Source organism: Branchiostoma floridae, chromosome 3 (genome assembly GCF_000003815.2).
Source record: "Branchiostoma floridae strain S238N-H82 chromosome 3, Bfl_VNyyK, whole genome shotgun sequence".
NCBI classification, from domain to species: Eukaryota; Metazoa; Chordata; class Leptocardii; order Amphioxiformes; family Branchiostomatidae; genus Branchiostoma; species Branchiostoma floridae.
In genome coordinates, this window is record NC_049981.1 from 10017345 (window position 1) to 10037822 (window position 20478).

Genomic DNA, 20478 nt, shown 5'->3' on the forward strand with positions numbered 1-20478 from the left:
TGTTCAATTGGTCAGGTACATGTCATTGTAAACCTTTGTATAAAGAATGACTGACTTCGATTGCATCGTGTCACACTGTTGTCTGTTTTCAGTCGCTGCCAGTCTATAATTATGTTGTTTGTGCAATACAATTGACTTGACTTGTTAGATGACCTTTGACCGATGTGAGTTCGCTGCAACTTGTTCAACTGGTCGAGCAAAGCGCCATGAAAAGGATCGACTTAGATTCCATCGTTTTTACACGATCTCAGACTGTGTGCACTTAAAAAGTCCACACCACGAAATAAACACTAAAATCAAACTTTTGAGACGATGATATTGTCAATTCTCTCTATCTCTCTTATCCTCTCCTCTTTCTGTTGTTATTGACTTTATTTAAATATAAAAGACCTACGTACATGATTTGTCAGTATTTCAGATGAATTGGCCCAACCACCATGCTTGATTCTATGGCAAAGTATTAGTTAATTGACAGGATATGATTAGGACGGTCATTTTGTTTTTAGGAATGACCTCGGCTTCACCAAGCAGCTTCTGTGCATCGAATTACACGTGCATGACCGCTCACAAATCTTGTTCTTGATTTCATTAAATCCAACGCGTTTCCCATAACATCATTGCTATAATATATTGTAGTTGATTAAACAATCATAATGTCTGCTTATCAATATTTTGTATCCTTAAATGTTTGAACATAATGTTTGTTATCATAAGTTGGTTGCCGCTTGACCTATTACATCGAGAGTCCCTAGCTGCTGGACAATATGTTTAACTAGGCGTATGTAATGATGGCAGAAAACATTGCATGCGTAACTGAATAATTGCGCGGTCATTAGAGGCAAGGGCTGACGTCATGAAAGAGTTAGACAAGTGGGGGAGGATCGACTTCGATTCCATCGTTTTCACACGCGGTCTCAGATCACCTTCGCTACAAAAAAGTTTACCCCATGATTGAAGATTAATGCCCGTCATTTTGTGATACAATGTTTGCTTATTCCGCAACTTGCGATTTAAAATGCAACGGCAGTTGAAATAAATATCAAACATTAAAAACCTAAAGTAAGTGTATGGGAAGATAATTGAATGTGTGATTTCTTTCTCTTTCTCTCTCTCTCTCTTTCTTCTCTCTTTACTTCTGACTATCTGTCTGTTGTTGTATCTTAAATCGACCTTGAGAAGTCAGAGAATGCTACATTCCGTTGCCAAACAAGTTAAGTGACAGAAAAGATAAGCGAATGAAAAGAGTTGCCGCCATTTTGTTTTCAAGAATGACCTTGGTTTCATCTCCTGCGTACTGTTGAATCGAAGTAACGCGTGCTTGATCACTCACAAAATCTTTCTGTTGCTTTGATTATATCCAACATTACCTATGACATAGCCATGATAATCATAATTTCTACTTATCAACATTTGTCGTGGTGATCCTAAAATGTTTTTACACAATGTTCACTATCACAAGTTCATTGACATTTAACCTTACGGGAGGCCCTGACCGCTTGTTTAACCAGGCATCAGTAATTACAAAACAGGCTACCTTGTACGTAAGTAAGTAATTGCGCGGTAATTCGAGGCCAGGATTGACGACAATTGTGTCGTATTCTACATTCTTTTTGCCATTTAAGAAACAGATAACATCTTAGAAGCTTGTCTACAGCTATGTTTAATACTGTGCTGCCGATAAACATCCTATAATAGACACTGCAAATGTTTTACACGCTATTTACAATCACATTCATGCATGGTCTTTAACTAAGATCTAAAAGTTGCCACGTACTTTAGTCAATATGACAATTAATCAGCCTTAAATTTTAAGCTTTGCTACTATGTACGTAGATGTCATAAAAATCCTAACAAAATACGATTTTAGCATTGTCAGATGAGATATTCTTGTGACTATGTTGGTAAGATCCTCAACACATAATTATGAAAATGTCTATTCACGCGATATTCAGTGAGAATATTGACTAAGGACCCTTGTCGACATATCTCTTAGTTATAAGTGTGGTTAATTTTACAAGTATGGCTTCCCTGTTACATCTATGTCGGGTGCGGTTGATACACTCTGACAATACACCGACCTCAAACGGACTGTTCCATTAAAATAACATTACACAATACAATACGGAACGATGAGTTCCCATATTTTTGGGGAAATGGCAAATTTGACACTGCTTAAAGATAACCTAAAGGCTGTAATTTTCAGTCCTAGCTACGTCATAAGATAGACAAAGCGTTCGTCATTCTTGCACCATTTATGCATTTCATTCGTCACTCGCACATTTCATTCGTCATGCGCATATTTCTTTCGTTATTTACGTTTATTGGTCGCCTTTTAAGGATTTATTGACGTATGGAAGACAAAGTGTATGACGTCATTTCCGCTCGTCATACTATTGAGCGAACAGTGATGGATCAAACTATTAGTATTATAACTACTTCAAACGAATTCCATTGACAAAGAGGTGCCTTTTGGAAAATGTGTACGTCTTGTTTTCGTTCGAAGAATAGTTTTACAGCATTGATAATTCTTTAAGCCAGGAGGTACATAAATCCAGCTTTGTTCAATAAATGATCTCCATTCAGTGAAAAGATGCCTACTGGTGGATACATTTGGTACGTTAATTGCAAATAAAGATAACCTTAAGGCTATCTGTATGGTAATTTGCGATGACAGTATGACGGTAGCAGGCTACGTGAAACGATCTCGAATTGAGGTCACTCTTTTGTCCAACGACGCAACCAAGTTGTCGGACTGGTTGAACAAGTATCTAGCCACTCCCCACATGTCAAAGGACAAAGCGCAGACTATGACATGAAAAACTATCCAATAGGGGGAGGCCAACCACACCAAACCGCGAGGTAGGAGCTACCTCATTGGTTGAGTGTCTGTTAATTACTTATCAGGACGTGTTAAATGCTGTCACTGAGTAGTACCATTGCGACTGGAAAAGTTCTACACTTCGACAGAGTGACTTCAGACCACAGATCTCAGCCTTCGATTCTCAATTCTTCAACTATGGACAGGTAAGATGATCTAATTACGATTCTCTTGGCTTATGAAATGATATACATGTAATGTATGTGGAATGGTGGGCTATGTGTTACGAAAGCAAGAAGCCGTGATCACGAATACTGCTATCTACATGTATATTAACCTAAGATTGCGATGTTCGTAAATTCCTTAATCGCAAAAGTTTCGTATCGGTACGCATTGGCACCAAATGCAGTAAGGGCACTTTCATGGGGTTATAGTTTTGAACAACGCCTATAGTTTTAAACTGTATAGCACTTAAGTCTCGTGTACTAGCAAAGCCGGTGTGTAACGCCGAAAGGCACTGCTAAGTTGTGTACTGATAAAACAGTATAGATAAAGGTTTGAATAGAAGTTTTCATCATAAAAGCGGCTTAAAATGCACCAGAAATAGTGTTGTAATAAGTAGTCTATCGGGGACAAGCTCGAAAAATAAAGAATTGCATTTGTGCCATATTTTATCACGGACGTTATATAACGCCCTGGTTGTATGTAGTCTGTTTGCATGACTTGAGTCATACGGTGGATCAACAACTTGGAAAAAATGCAGTGGATCTCAGATTTCAATCACGTTTTCAAGTTAAAGAAGATCATCACGGAAAAAATGAAAATAGAAACAACATATTTTCGCGGCAAGAGTATGTTAATCAAAATACTGTAAAACGTGATTTTTTGCGCTGGTTCTATTTTCACGGTTTCCGCTTCACCGTATCTGGCTGTAGCACTGCGTCGCGAATTAAAAACTTCCGTGCTTCAGAATTAAATAACCACGAACATAAGGCCATTTACGGCACTACTATTTACATGTGCACTAAATTTATTGTGTTTCGTGTCCTCAGCTTTACAGATATCACTCCTGAGAATGGCCAGCACGTGTTGGTGACCGGCGGGGCAGGGTACGTCGGCTCCACGCTCGTGCCCATCCTGCTACAGGAGGGCTACCACGTCACGGTGTTCGACATCTTCAACTTCGGGGTGTTCCCGCTGCTGCCCGTGGCCGGCCACCCCAGACTCAGGCTCATGGAGGGGAGCATCACGGACGAAGTCAAGCTGGCGGACGCCATGGCTGATGTGGACGCCATCGTTCACCTGGCCGCCATTGTGGGATTCCCTGCCTGCGCGGCCCACCCGGAGAAGGCCATCAAAATCAACAAGGTAAGACAACCACATTTGCTTGTCTGTGAACAATTATGTGTCAGACATTGTCAGACGTTGTCAGAGATTTTGTTGTCGGAAAATTGGACAGACAATAAGGATAGCACTTTCTCTTTTGTTGTGTTGTCCCACAGAAACAAAAAGTTAACACTGTCAGACAAGCGATTGAGATTTTTCTGCTGATCAAACTTTGTTATATTAGAGAAAAGATCCAAAAGCTGTTGTCCAGACCATGTCAATGACAGACTTGCTACATAAGAAATCGTTTTGCTTGTCTGCGAATAGTTGCGACGTATATGTCAGATCACACAAGCCATTGAGCTGTTGATAAAACTTTGTTGACTTCCAAGAAGCTTTTGAAGGTTTTAGCCCTACGGCATGTCATTGGCAAAAACTTATACCATGCTACTGTTGTGTCTTAAATCATAAAAGGTCACAGTGAACGTTGTCCGCCTGATGAATCAACACAAGTGTATTATTTACTCGCCCACAAGTGACTGATATTTTTATGTTCTTAAAACTGTGTTGACTTGCCAAAAGCTTTTGAAAGCTGTTGCCTCAGGGCATGTCATTGACAGAAGTTACATCTCGCTATTGTGCTTTAAATTACAGGAGGGCACCGAGAACATTGTCCGCCTGCTGAAACCACACCAGCGCATTGTGTACTCATCCACCGGGTCATGCTACGGCGCGGTGGAGGGGATCTGCACCGAGGACACGCCCATCAGCCCGCTGACGCTCTACGGGGAGACCAAGGCAGCTGGGGAGAAGGCCGTCATGGGCGCCGGAGGAGTGGCGCTCCGCCTGGCGACAGTCTTCGGGGCCTCCCCTCGGCTGCGTCTCGACCTGCTCGTCAACGACCTGACCTACAAGGCGCTGAGCGGACACCACTTCGCGCTCTACCAAGCCTCCTTCCGCCGTACCTTCCTGCACATCAAAGACGCCGCCATGGCCTTCGCCTTCGTCCTTAGGAACTACGAAAAGATGTCCGGCCAGGCCTATAACGTTGGTTCTGAAACCATGAACCTGACAAAGGCTGAGCTGGCCAAAAAGATCCAGGAGTTCATTCCTGAGTGTGTGATCACCTTGTCAGATGAGGGTGAGGATAAGGATAAGCGAGATTATGAAGTGTCCTATGCTAAGCTCCGCTCGCTAGGCTACAATACAACCCTCACTGTGGATGATGGGATCCGCGAGCTTGTGAAGGTCATGCCCTTCCTGTCAGACAGGGAGCTCCGCACATGTTCCAATGTTTAGGTCTATAGCCAATATTGGGCTCGCTTCTTGGGAGCGTCGACAAAAATTGTAACCATTTGTAACACATTTGTAACACATTGTACGAGTGTACCTCATTTTTAGTTCCCCCAGTCAGTATTAGAAAATTACATTTTTTTGTCTCCTGTGATATGGCTTGTAAAGCATTACAGTTAAAATCAATACTGATATTGATATGTATTTTTATGTATTTGTATACGTAGCTGATTTAGAACAAAATCAAAGTTGTCGCAGTGTAGTAGGTTGGGATGGTTTCAACTATCAAGGCGAGGACATGTAGACAATTGAAATAAACGTTTAATGTATTTTGGACATTGGAATGGAATGGATTAAATTCTAGTACATATGATTTTGTGTTATACGTGAAATCGCATGTATTTTGGTGGTATCATCATTTGATAATTTGAACATCAATGTACGGAATTGTATCTAGATTTAGCTTGTGTAAGTAGGTAGATGTAAATACTTCATTGTGTTGGGCACTTACATAAATCTACAAATCACACAGTACTATATTGATGTATCATTATAACTTTGTATCATGTGAAAGCAAAATAAAGCACAAGAATCAAATTTTCAATACCTGTCTGTGAGTTGTTTATGTCATTATTAGAGGAGTTAGGGAGTGGCCTATAACGTAGTGTGTAATTACGTGATAATCTCCAGGCATACTTAAGGATTGACTCAGTGTTTTGAAAACATCTCGTGGCAGTACGTATTTCTTATAGTGCATCCTTAAAACTTCCACGGAAAAGGTAAAGATTTTTTTTTACAAATATACTACAAAATGTGGTACTGCTTTGTTGTATTTTAGTCTATTTTTTCACGAGATATTCCCATTATAAATGGATAGTGCAAATTCAATTTAGAACGTAGCAACACAGTCAACATACCACTTGTAGTGAGATACCCCTTTAGATGTCAAATTTGATTGATGTCTCGAGTCAAAGGTGTGACTAGGCTATTGTTTCGTTCAATTTCTAAGAAGGGAAGGAGAATCTACGTACTGGACATGTCTTATTCCTTGAGGCTGTTCTTAATCTATTTCTCTTCAAGATAAGACGTCATAAATCCATCACCACGTAAGCCCCTAAAGCAATTCATTGTCTCTTTCGGAGAAAGCTCCATAATGTCTAAATCAACAAATTTCAACACTCGGGTATTTATTCGTGCAAATCAAAGAAAGATACAACACAACTTGTGACTGTAATTGCATCTAAGTTCGCGAGTATTTAATTTCGCGGTAGGAGTGTTTGCAGTGGTTTTAAGTTCCCGATTTAAGTCATATTGTATACTAGTAGTTAATAGAAACGCCAGCAAAAACTGAATCTTCTAATATCTAACCTAAATGGAAAGAAAAGAGTCAGACAAGGGAAAGAAAAGATTGTTAATACTATTCATTTGTCATTGGCAAAGACATACCCTAAGATCTACAACATGCAAATCATCTATTTCCGTGTCGTTCCATCTACAAACTGCACTTATAGTCACTATCCGCAAGAGGAGCTTCCGCACTGCTAGCACGCTCTGTACAACGGATTGGGTACCTCTGAATTAGCTCGCGACGGCCAGCAATGTACCTAAGAATATTCTTCAGTTATAAACACAATTCTCACCTAACTGACGTTTTTAAACACATTCTTTGGATTAATTGGACGAAAGGGAATTCATTGAGAACACACTTCTATGTACCATTCTTTCAAAATGATTTCCATTTTAATGAAGGGTGTGCCAACTTTGTGAGATAGTGCCTTGTAGATCAAAAGCTTTAGACGTGTTCTGAAGTGTGACTGGTTCTAAATAAGCGCCTAGCTTATGTGCTTATACATATCTATCAATACTAGCAATAACACTACGTGCCCGATAAGGGGTTGCTTTTGGCTTTTGACGCTTGAGACAGCGATAAGCAGACTTATGTAGGATTAATGGCTATATAATTATTGGCTCGACCATTTCTAGACGTACCTGGACATAATCTCGTAATAGATTATTATAATTAAAAACACCTGGAGTCAGATATGGAGGACTCACTCCTCCACAAATAATGGGATTTACCGAATATCGTCAAATACATCCAGTAAATCTATAAACTAGTACTGTAAATGCATTTAAGTTCGCGGAGATTTAATTTCGCGGTAGCACCATGCACTGTAGTCTCTTAATACCATAGAAAAATGTTCGCGGTGTTTTTAAATTCGCGGTGAAGCATTAAACCACCGCAAAAGTTTCTGCATTTACAGTATACTAGTACCGTGTCACATTTGGCGAAAATCGATCGGACGACGATTCTGCGGCAATCACTTATGATAATAACTTTATTGCAGAACATCTTTACAAGGTACAAAGTATGGCTTATATGTGACAAGGACGGTTGTCAGGTAAAAATACGCGCAACCCTCTGTCGATCTTAGATATGACCGATCTTCCATCGATACGCCCGAAGATCGTGGATAATGTGACAGGGGTGTTACCAGATTTACCCTGTCATTTGTAATATGGGACATGTCAACCGTCAAATGTCATACATATGACCTTCCAACAGTAATTCGAAAGCTGTGCCACTATCTTATATCTATTTCTAAGCCTTTAAGTAAGCATTGTGTGAAGAAAGGACACCATTCGACCTTCTCACAAGTAAAAGGGATATGTTTTTCATATAGTTGTTATATGTTACATATCACAAAAACAAGTAATTTTCTATCTAGAGTTCTAACTAGCAAGATATATATTTCTCGATATTCAATCCATTGATAATAGGCAGATGTAAGATAATGATTGTGGATTCTATTCGACCCCAAAACAACAATGATACCGACAACATAATGATTGTCTTTGCAAAGTTATTAAAAACACCACTTATCATTATGGAAGATAACCAGAGATGAAATTTGCTACCATTATCTGGCAAATGCACAAAATGACAGGTATTTTAGATAATGACGGGTCTTTGGGCACCAGTTGTCTCTTTCAGTGCAGTCAGGTGTATGAAAATACTCTGTTCTGCAAGCACTGGATATCCTCACAATGGTCAGACGTATAATTAAGATTTTCCGCTCTATTTCCATACCATTATATAGCAGTAACCACCCATTGGGAAAGTTGCCTCTCAGGTGGCACTATCATACCGTAAAACTGCACAGAAGGAACACGGCATATAAGACTTTTAGAATAATCCGAGGTTTTACAAAGTCTTTTTATATGCGCGCGCGCGTGTGTGTGTGTACTTGTGTGAACGTGTATATATGTGTGTGTGTATGTGTAGGTGTGTGTCCGTGTGTGAATGTGCATGTGCGAACGTGTGTGTAGTACTACGTTCTTGCGTGTGTGTGCTCGCGTGCTGTGCGTTTTTGATGCCAGTTCTAATATTTTGACACACAGGCTGGATCCCGTTATTTGTCAAAGCGCCCCCTCCCGCCGATAATCACAGTTGTATACTTTCAAACGGGTTGCGAGCACTGACTCTTCCTCATGGTGCAAAGACGACCCCTACATTTTTTTCTTGATATTGCAAGTTTATCTCAATGAATCACCGGAGACACTATGTGCTAACCATAGCTCTTTTCACGGATACCGGGTGACCCTTGACCCAGGACGCCGCGCGGTGCATTATGGTCGCCCTGGGGGACAACTGCTTTCGCGCGAAACTTGAAAATTTCCTTCAGTCATAGCGCAAATCGGACGACAATGGGGAAATCGGACCGATGTGTGGTTTTTGGGTGTAACAACGACAGGCGCTATCCAGACAGGTATTTATTAGCTTAAATATTCAATATTCCAGTCATCGGTACCGGTACAAAACATTTTTTTCCCGTTGGACAGGTTACGAAAAACCCGGAAGTGGGCCGGTCGATCGGATTTTGGACCGATGAGAAAATTAACAGATATCGGCAGGGGTTTACATGTTTTGGCGTTTTACCGGTTCAAGAAAAAACAAGAGCGAAGTAGAGTAGAGCTTATATTAATTTCTACCAAGTTTCTACAGTCAAACTTACGGAGACAGTTAGCATAATTTGTTTACATGCCGGAAGACAGGATACGCCAACGAAAGTCGGATATTCCACCAAAACACTGTGAAACAGTCCTTTATAGCGAAATAGATCATTGTTTTGAGTATCACTTATTTACGAGTTTTCACAGATAATAAGGTCCTGGTTCAGGTCTATACCTGTAATGAATCTTCTGTACCAATATCGATTTTTCTCATTAGAATGTACAATATTCTTTACTGGGCAATCACTATTTTTTATAGCTGTCTTCTGTTTTTTCAACACATGTAATGCAGCAGAACATTAGGGTTCCTAAAGCTAACCCTGCTACCTGTATCATGTATTTTGAAAGAAATAAAGCATCATGATTAAGAAATAAAAATGTTTTTGAACTGTTTCTTTCTTTGTTCATTTATTGCCCACGATTATGTTGATAATTATGACAGTTTTTATCTAATATATGAAATAGCATCTTCAGTTCAGTTCAGTTCAGATCATCCTCAAGGAGGTGACACTGGTGTCTCCACTCGTTTCATCATAACAATATATAAAGATTATTAAGATAAAATAAATATTTCCTTTGTAGAATGGTTGTGAAGGAACACGTGAGCCTTCTACAATTCTTCAAGTGCCCAACAGAGCACAGGAAGACATGGGCCCGCCTTCTTCACAGAGAAGGCCTTGAAATGCTCTCGGAAAACCAGAAAGTGTGCAGTAACCACTTTGTGATTGGGAGGCCATCAGTGCAGTACCCACACCCAGCCCTCTACTTGCGCGGATATCATAGCACACCAACCCAAAACCTCTCAGTCATGGACTCCATGAGGGGGCCAATCACTGAGTCTGACGACACCTACATGCACACCAGAAGAGGTATTATTTTAGCATAAAGTGCAAGTAGAAAAAATAAATTGTTGAAAGTACTAAAAAAGACCATGATGAGCAAAGAAATAAATTGGGTGACAATGATGTTTGTTTGTTTGTGTTTGTTTATTTGCATATAATGTAAATGCTAATATGATTCATGCATCTAGATAGTGTTTCAATGCAATGATTTGAGATTTGCAGTGACAACAGATTCCTGTCTACATCCCTGAAGTAATTCTAGTTTGATTTTGAAAAATTTCGATTTCAACTGATCTCTTGTTGATGATTATATCATTCTCGTTTTGAGATATTTTCATTCCTATTCAAGGATCAGTGAAACGCAAGCTGCCAATGGAGAGAGTACAAAAACAAAAAAAAGGCACAAGACAAGATGATCCTGAACCCTACAATGACTTGGGCCGACGTGATAACACTGAAAATATTTCAGAACATGCTAGCACTGAATCTGAACAGAGTTGTTGTTACAGTAATGATCATTCCTATGCTGCGTCTAAGGAAGAGGCACAATCTCCAGTTCCTGATTCCTGTGAGTGTGTCAAGACTTGCAAATTATGCAAGCGAGCCTATAAGGACCTGCAACACAGAAATCAGGAACTCGAGACCGAAGTGAAGGAACTAAAAGAGGAACTAAAAACTGTCAAGGAAAGTGCAAAAAACTCTAAGCAAGTCAGATATGACATTGAACAAATAAAGGACTCAGATACCAAAATGTCACTGCACACAGGTCTAACATATGCAATCTTCATGTGGGTATTCAACATAGTTGCATCCAAGTTACCAAACCTACAATATCACAAGGGTTCATCCTCTGCCACACCCAAGAGTTATCAGACGACAAACAAACAAAAACCAGGCCCAAAGCGTTTTTTGACTCCTCAAAATGAACTGTTAATGGTTCTCATGAAGTTGAGACAAAACTTTGTAGAAGACTTCCTGGCCCATCTTTTCTGCTGTAGTACTACTTTAGTTTCACAAATTTTGTCAACTTGGTTACCCTTGCTAGCTCTAGAATTGTCTCCATTAATCTACTGGCCCACACAGCATGAACTCAAGCTTTACTATCCGGATTGCTTCAAAAAGTACAAAAATGTCAGAGCAATTATAGATTGCACGGAAATTGAGGTTCAAAGGCCATCACTTGCCAAAGCAAATGGACAGATTTTTTCAAACTACAAAAATAGGCCAACCTTAAAAGTATTGATAGCCTGTACACCTGCTGGTACAGTGTCCTTTGTGTCCAAAAGCGCAGGCGGAAAGATGAGTGACAAGGAAATTGTTTCCAGGTCGAATTTAGTTGAGGGTTTTGATTTTGGTGACACCCTCCTTGCTGACAGGGGTTTCAATATACAAGACTTACTGCTGGATAAGGGGGTTACTTTAGTTATACCTCCCTTTCTAAAGAAGAAGAACCAGTTTGCAGAATCAGAGAACAGAAGAACCAAGAGTGTAGCTAATGCTAGGATACATATAGAGAGAGTTATTGGTAGGATCAAACATTTCAAGGTGATGAAGGGGCCAATTCCCCTCAATATGAGAGATCTATTTGATAATGTAGTTATTGTAGTCTGTGCACTAACAAACTTACAACCAAAGATTGTTCCCCTGAAATGCTAATGTACCTGTAGAAAATATTTGAACGAAACATTGTAGAGTCGATTCCGAGTCACCTTGAGGGTTTTGAAATAATATTTGTAGTGAGTTTGAACTATTCTAAGTAAACAGAAATAATGTATTTGATGTTAGAAATGTTTCTAACATGTATGAACACTATAGAAAATATTTAGAACATTAAACAGAAGTTATAAATAGTTCTAAACAGTTACTTATCACAGTTAGAATATTATTAAGATTTCCAAAATGTTGGAACAAAAGGCAAGAAATACCCTCTTAGTAATGTGGAATTGACTCTATATGCTTCATTTGAATGAAATATTCTATATCCTCTCTATGTATTTCTCAATTGGTATGCACAATTCAAATTGTGGCTTGTCAGTACAGCCACACATAATATACTGTATGCCCACTTTGATAGCTTGTACCACAACATTCTAAGTGTGTACCATATTCCAGTAGTTTATGTAATGTTGACATTCTTACAAAGTTACGATGGAAAAAAAAAACATGTTAAAATGTTTACAAACATACAATTGAATGAAACAATGTATATACGCTTGAGCAGAGTTATTTTAACTCTCAATACTACAATATGTATAGCAGGACACATGCAGCAAACAGAAACAATGTACATGTATATCTACCATGTATGGTAAAGTGGGTTAATACAGCTATTCTACTGGAAATGTTAACTATGTATAAACAATGACAAGAATTTCTAGTCGTTGCTCATACATAGTTTACATTTCCATTTCAGCTTCTTTTTCTTCAGAAATGTCTCCTTTCCTGTGACATCAACACATATCCAATGAAACCAATCGTGGCAATAATCACAATAAATACTCATTTCTTCAAATCTTTCAGGTTCATCCTTACATTCTTTCTGACACACTTTGCAGATATACTCTGCTGCAGAAGATGTTTGGTCAAGTGTAATCACAGCAATGTTGGGCATGACTGTTTTCTTTACATTTTCATGAACAAGCTCTTCAACAATTACTTTCTGGAAAACAAGCAATGACTTGGAAATTACCTCCTCCAAGAACTCAGGATCAAGTCAAATCTCTTCCCAATGAAAGTTATTGTAAGCACAGGCTGTCTGGAGGGCAAAGTATCCACTGTCAGCCTGCAGACACAGTAGCTGTGCCTGTACTTGGTAATAATAGGAATGACACGCATTAAGTCTTTTCTTTCCTGTTGACGTTATGTCCAGACAGGTATCAGGCAATTCTGCAAACTTGTTAATTGACAGGTGTCTATTGGTGTAGGGGTTTTTGACTTCAAGTGGCCTGACTCCACAACATGTACATGTAATAACTGCATCAGGAGATGCTGATAAAAAAGGGTATTCAGCACACAGTACTGTGCCACAAGCATCTGCCCTCAGCTTCTTATGATGTCGCCGATTCAGCTTGACAAACTTGTCTACAGCAGATTTTTCATTGTACTGTCCCCAGTATATTGCTGGTGCATATGGACGAGGACCATAATCCATAACTTTCTTCAGGAATGATGTGTTTTGTTCACTTACCGTTTCATCTGAACGAACCTTCCTTACTGCTTCGTACAAATTACTGGCAGTTATTCTCCCTTGTCTATATTTGAACCAACTATCTGATTGTGTCTGGTCTTTGGTGGTCTCTCTGATGATGTTAACTACTTCTTCTGATACAGGTGTTGTTGCTAGTTGGAACAGTTCTTGAGTACTGCTAGCCTCCTGTGCAATTTCTGGTAAAGTTTTTGGAAGATCTGGCATACAAATATATTCTGCATTGGTAACAACCTCTTCATTAACAACATGTTCAACATCGGGCATCTCAGACTCATTGCTGCCAAACTGTACATAAGCCAATATCCCTGCACTACCATTTGTTGCCACCCTGAGTCCCTCTAAGTCCAGGTCCTGGAGAGTCTTGTCCTGTCTGTCCTCAACTGCCCTGGGATCATTGTTGTATCTTGTACGTTTTGTGTGGTTGCTGTCTTCTTCCAGTCCACAATCACCTGAACCATAAGTAATTTTCCATCAGCAAAAACTAAAAGAAGATTAGAGTTTACCAGAGAAATGTTCTGAAGTAAGACTATTGTTGCAGCCATAACTATTTGGTGTTTTTATCACCACTGCAACAAGTCATTCTATTCATTACATATATATGTACTGTGATAACAATAACTACTGTGTAGTAAGGATCAGCCATAATGCATCATAAAACAATACTAGTACAGGTTTTATACAATAGAATTATAGTAATTCATACAATACTTTATGTAACATTTCAATTTCCACAGGTTATAAAAGCAGTATTAGCTTTAAACTGTACCTTTGACTTTTCGGATGGTTATGTCCTTTACGAAGTCTGGCTTATGTGGCTTCTTCGATGGTGCATGCCAGGCTTGGACTTTCTCCGTCACTGCTTTGTTATCACCTCTGGCAACTGTTTCAATAACAGTGTGACACAGCGCTGCAATGTGCTTGCAGGTCCCTTGAATACTAAAATTGAAAACAATCACAAATAGATTAGTCGAACCTGGTCATTGTACTGTGCTACTTAACTGAAGTAAGACTATTGTAACTTGTAATGTAAGACAACAAAAGGACTGATCAATGATAAACTTGTCAAGGTTTAGATTTCTAATAACACAATGCGGAAAAAAAGTAGTATTACATACCCTCCAGGACAGGAACAGTAGCCATCAACAATGATGTTTCTTCTCTTGTGTACAATTATCCATGTGTCGTATGGAGGCAGTGAGACACTTGTCTCCCTGACAGCTTTGCAGCGGATGAAACAGTACGGGCTGTCCACGTGTACTCCATGGACTTGCAGATTGCACACGTGCCCAGAGAGGTGCAGACTTTTTCCGTCTCGCAGCGCCTCCTTTCCCGCTGTTTTGATGTTCATATCCTTGTTTTCTAAAATTGATATAGTGAGATACAGATATCAACACATAGCTGGTACTTAAAATAAGTTAAATTCTGTCCTTCCCTACAGATGTACTTTTCACATAAACTGCATGCCTGCGGTGCATTGAAAAATAATTAACCCTGTAAATGGCATTTTCAGCAGCCAGCAGTACGACAGAGCAGATGCTAGACTATGTATACTACAGTGTATGGCACTTCTGCAACCTTTTAAAACCACCGTGAACACTCCACTTTCCCACTAGCAAGAAATTAAATCCCCACTATTATAATTTATATGCACCTTGCTGGATTACACAAAACGTTTGTCAAGCACACCAACAATTACAAAATTAACATCATCATGCCATTGAAAAGCCTATGGTGCATTTACAACCTGTCAATATTAAAGATAAATAGTAATATCTTGTGGACACTTACCCAAATTATTAAGAACTCAACATATATGCATGAACTGCAGATGCTGAAAAATATATGGACAAAATGAACAGTCAGAACTTTGATGAACAGTTAGCACATGTAACACATTGTTATAGTTAGTAGTACTAGGTCAAACCAAGTCAAACCAAACAACGATGTAACAGGAATGTACTGAGAAAAAAAACAACAACAATAGATTGTGACGATTTTCTGCGTGACTCACTTCGCTCAAAGTAGTTTTCAACTCCAACTTGAAGTAGATCTGGAAGACCTGAGCCGTCAGACTCCCACCCTGCTGCCAAAGACGAAGAAGAAGGATTTGGTAACCTTATAAGGCCCCCATCCAAGATCAGTTTTTGCTCGATGTATCGGGTGTGGCCGGGGTCACTGATTCCCGATCCCTTTGGTAGAGACAAAAGCTGCGCCTTCTTGCAGAGACGAATAAGTTCATGTTTGTTTTTGTCACTTGATGGGACTTCTCGGTTCGACAGAAATAATTTTAACTCCTGTATATTCCACTTATCGAACTCAAGGTCGCCGTCGCACGTGTTACTGCCCAGATTTTGCACATGGGGGCGACCCTCACGGCCGGCCATATTATATGTAAAGACTATCACCGTATTCCAGCCAACTTTTAAAACGTCGTGAGGATCTCTTGATGAGTTATATGGAGTTAAACTCTTCTTCCAGACGAGTTTGAAGACCTCGTGAAGATCACTTCGTGAAAACGGAATTTCTGGCGTCAAAACTTGAACACATTTCAGGGTTTGAGGATCTGTTTCCGAGCCCGAATACAGGAAATACCATCACGGGTCTATATGGGGTTTTTGCAAGGCCCATATTTTTATTTCCGGTCACGCATTTGACTTCGCAGTTTGAGTTGACGGAACAGCGTTCAAAAGATGTTACCAGTAATACAGACATAATGCTCTACTCTTACAAATTATTTTGATAGTTTTTTTAGATATAACTTGCACATGGGTCTGTATTAACCGGGTATGGCATCAACTGGGAACACATAGTTGTGTGGTCATTGTATATAAACAAGATAATACCATGTTGAATATTAGTACTTTGAAGGTAAGACAGGTGTGTTGTCTTTGACTTATGACCAGGTAAAACCAGATGAGGTACATTACAGGAAAGACATGTGTGTTTTCTTTGAATAATGACCAGGTAAGACCAGATGAGGTACATAACAGATAAGACAGGTGTGTTTTCTTTGACTACAGGCCAGGTATGACCAGATGAGATACATTACAGGTAAGACAGGTGTGTTTTCTTTGAGTAATGACCAGGTATGACCAGATGAGGTAGATTACAGGTAAGGCTGGTGTGTTGTCTTTGAATAATGACCAGGTATGACCAGGTGAGGTACATTACAGGTAAGGCAGGTGTGTTGTCTTTGACTACAGGCCAGGTATGACCAGATGAGGTACATTACAGGTGAGACAGGTGTGTTGTCTTTGACTTATGACCAGGTATGACCAGATGAGGTACATTACAGGTAAGACAGGTGTGTTTTCTTTGAATAATGACCAGGTAAGACCTGATAAGGTACATTATAGGTAAGGCAGGTGTGTTGTCTTTTAATAATGACTAGGTATGATCAGGTGTGGTACATTACAGGTAAGACAGGTGTATTTTCTTTACAAATTACTAGGTATGACCAGATGAGGTACATTAGAGGTACTACAGGTGTGCTTTCTTTGACTACAGGCCAGGTAAAACCATATGAGGTACATTAGAGGCAAGACAGGTATATTTTCTTTGCCTACAGAAGAGGTATGACCAAATGAGATACAGTACAATGTACAGGAAAGTACATAACCTGGTGCCTTCTGGTCAATCTTGAAAGAAAACATACCTGCCTTATCTGTAATGTACCTTACCTGGTGCCTTCTGGTCAATCTTGAAAGAAAACATACCTGCCTTATCTGTAATGTACCTTACCTGGTGCCTTATAGTCAGTATTCAAAGAAAACATACCTGCCTTATCTGTAATGTACCTTACCTGGTGCCTTATAGTCAGTATTCAAAGAAAACATACCTGCCTTATCTGTAATGTACCTTACCTGGTGCCTTATAGTCAGTATTCAAAGAAAACATACCTGCCTTATCTGTAATGTACCTTACCTGGTGCCTTATAGTCAGTATTCAAAGAAAACATACCTGCCTTATCTGTAATGTACCTTACCTGGTGCCTTATAGTCAGTATTCAAAGAAAACATACCTGCCTTATCTGTAATGTACCTTACCTGGTGCCTTATAGTCAGTATTCAAAGAAAACACACCTGCCTTATCTGTAATGTACCTTACCTGGTGCCTTATAGTCAGTATTCAAAGAAAACACACCTGCCTTATCTGTAATGTACCTTACCTGGTGCCTTATAGTCAGTATTCAAAGAAAACATACCTGCCTTATCTGTAATGTACCTTACCTGGTGCCTTATAGTCAGTATTCAAAGAAAACACACCTGCCTTATCTGTAATGTACCTTACCTGGTGCCTTATGGTTAATTTTCAAAGAAAACACACTTGTCTTAGCTGTAATGTACCTTACCTGGTGTCTTGTGGTCAATCTTTGAAGAAAATACACCTGTCTTACCTGTAATGTACATTACCTGTTGTCTCATCAGGTCAATCTTTAACGAAAACACACTTGTCTTACCTGTAATGTACCTTACATGATTATGATCAATCTTCAAAGAAAACAAACACATTTCACTTCCCTTACTTTTGAAGGAAACTATATCTAACATGTAATGTACCTCATCTTGTTTACCTGGCCCTAGTCCGAGTACACGAGTACAGACCTGCTTTACCATGTACGGAACTCTCACATCCCTCCCGGCATCATCAGATAGTTCTACTTTTCACAATCATCGCACCACTTAGTACTTTGGGAGCAATTCATTTTGGAATATCAAACAGACCAATTTATACCAAACCTTTAACTTATGTCATTGGAGAGAGTCACTCGGCAAGGTTTTCTGTCATTTTTCTTCCTGGCCATAGGAGAGACGCGACTTTAAAACTTTGTAATCTAAGGTATGACTCGTAAAGACTTGTGTTTGACACAAAATGTTTTAATATACATCGTTTTGAAAGAGTACCCTTGATGAATCTTGGACAAGTGCCGGAGGAAAGTCTCACTCCCCCTGTCAAATCCATTCCTGTATCCTGTATCTGTCATCACAGTGTAGTGAGCGGGAAAGACCGAACCTTTACAAAGTGATATAAGTAGGCAGTTTCATATGGTCACATTATTCTGGTAAGGAGTATTACTTTGTGGGTAATACTCTCCGTTGTTTGAAGGAGAATTTGTTTTATCCGAAGTACATAGACAGGCCGTTGATCACCGGATATTACCAAACCTTTAATCAATCTAAGATTTATATTATCGCAAACTGTGGATGCGCCCTGTACACGCGCCTTTTTTCCGTCATTAACACTGGAGACATGCGACCTTCAAAACGCTTGCAAAGGTCTTAGTTATACTTAAGGAGAACGCGCGTTTCACCCAGTGAGTTATAGCATGTATTGTTTTTCAAAGTTTCATTAATTGATTCATTCCGATGTAATATTTCAACCACGTGATTGGAAAATTTCACGATGGCTACGCGTTCTCTGTCCGACTGAAAAAGCGAACTGTTATATTCATTGGTTCACACTCAGATGGTGTTACTAAACCATAAGGTATGTTACAGCAAATATGCACCCTTTACACATGTATCATTTGGGTCTATTTCACCCGAAAGACTTTGCCTTTAGCTATATGACAAAAGATCCTTGATTCACACAGACTGGTGAGTTTTCATCTGTATCGTTGGAAGAAATACCCTTCATATCTCTTGCAGTTTCACGTAGCTCGTTGGAAAGGAGTATTGTGATATTTCAACTTGTATCATTTGAGATCATTTGAAAGATACAGTCTACTGAAAACTGTTAAGGGTCCTGATTCAGGGCTGTGTTGTTGAAAAGACCTATTGGGCCTCCACAAATTCCTCTTCTGCGTCTGTACCAGTGTTTTGTGTTCGGGAAATTAATTTAAAACGGATACATTCCGCAGTTGTATTATTTGAAAGTTACTTGGCAGGAAGGATACCTAAGAGTCTCGTGGCATATACAGGCGCGTTCCAACCACTCACGGCTTCGGCAGATTGAGGCTACATGACTGTATATGGTGTCAATTTAAAAGGCTTCTCTTGATCAGGAAGTGAATTCCCTTCCTAAATCGTGAATAGATTGGTTCCTAAGCCGTAGGATTGTGTGCTGGTCCATCTCTGCTGATTACAGCTCTAATCTTCCTTTACTTATAGAGCGTACAGTCCATTCTTTTGTCTTCAATCTACCATAGGCAAAAGTGCATGTATTGTTGGTTCAAAGAACACTGTGCATTCGCCTTTAAATCAATACGGCTACACCGTATCTTGAACCCGGATAGCCTATAATCAATCTTTAATATATACGTATACAATTTAACATATATGACTTTTTGTACATAAATGTATTAAAAGCCTACAAAAACACTCCCTCCACACCAGACTCTTGTGCTCAGGTCGTGCCACTTCCAATCTGCAACGTTACTTTTGAAGGGAAAATCCGGGCATGTACACTTTGATTGAAGTAAGAATTTTCATGGTGTTCCTTCATCACAACTTAAAAGAAAGCACTGTCCCATCGCAGCATTGTATATCCTGTGTGACTAATTTTTCGTTTCAAATTTCAGGCGCAACATTGCACACCGTGATTGCGCCTCTCGCCAACAAGAAAAAAAAATTCAAGGCACTCTCCGGGCCACGCGGCGCAGTTTTAACACATAACGTTGTAGTTTTTTGTAGTAGTGGTCTAAGGGGGAGAAAATAATACCTTCAGAGTGCAAACATGAAAATCAGTTTTGACGCGGTTTTCACAAGACTAATTAATTTTCCATCCTTAGTGAGCTCGAGTGCCTTTTAGTATGTGATTAAGCAAAACGGAAAGTGCACCAAGGGATCCAAGGGGGTGTCGTATTAATCAAGTTTATTGCAAATTCTTGTCCGTGTGCTAATTGCAGGTAATATAGATTCAAACAGTGTAAAATACAATAACACAAGTGTCTACTCTTGGTCTAAAACTAATAAAAGCTAACTCTAGATCCTGGGTTATTGATATACAAAACAATCTTTCGTCCTAAATGCCCAAGT

The 20478-nt window shown here is 39.5% G+C and overlaps 2 protein-coding genes across 2 annotated transcripts; one reads left to right on the top strand and one right to left on the bottom strand.

Moving 5' to 3' along the window:
- The first annotated feature begins 2872 nt into the window (after positions 1-2872).
- On the top strand, positions 2873-6041 carry LOC118411620 (UDP-glucose 4-epimerase-like). The gene is made up of 3 exons (XM_035814090.1): positions 2873-3024; positions 3871-4186; positions 4799-6041. The coding sequence occupies exons 1-3, from the start codon at positions 2915-2917 to the stop codon at positions 5441-5443; spliced, it is 1071 nt and encodes a 356-aa protein (XP_035669983.1). The 5' UTR covers positions 2873-2914; the 3' UTR covers positions 5444-6041.
- Positions 6042-12145: 6104 nt separating this feature from the next.
- LOC118411675 lies at positions 12146-15885 on the bottom strand. Its single transcript, XM_035814152.1, has 4 exons — positions 15513-15885; positions 14617-14860; positions 14268-14437; positions 12146-13950 (listed from the first exon to the last, which is right to left on the bottom strand). Exons 1-4 carry the CDS (start codon positions 15883-15885, stop codon positions 13007-13009), a joined length of 1731 nt encoding a protein of 576 aa, XP_035670045.1. The 3' UTR covers positions 12146-13006.
- Between the last annotated feature and the right edge of the window lie 4593 nt (positions 15886-20478).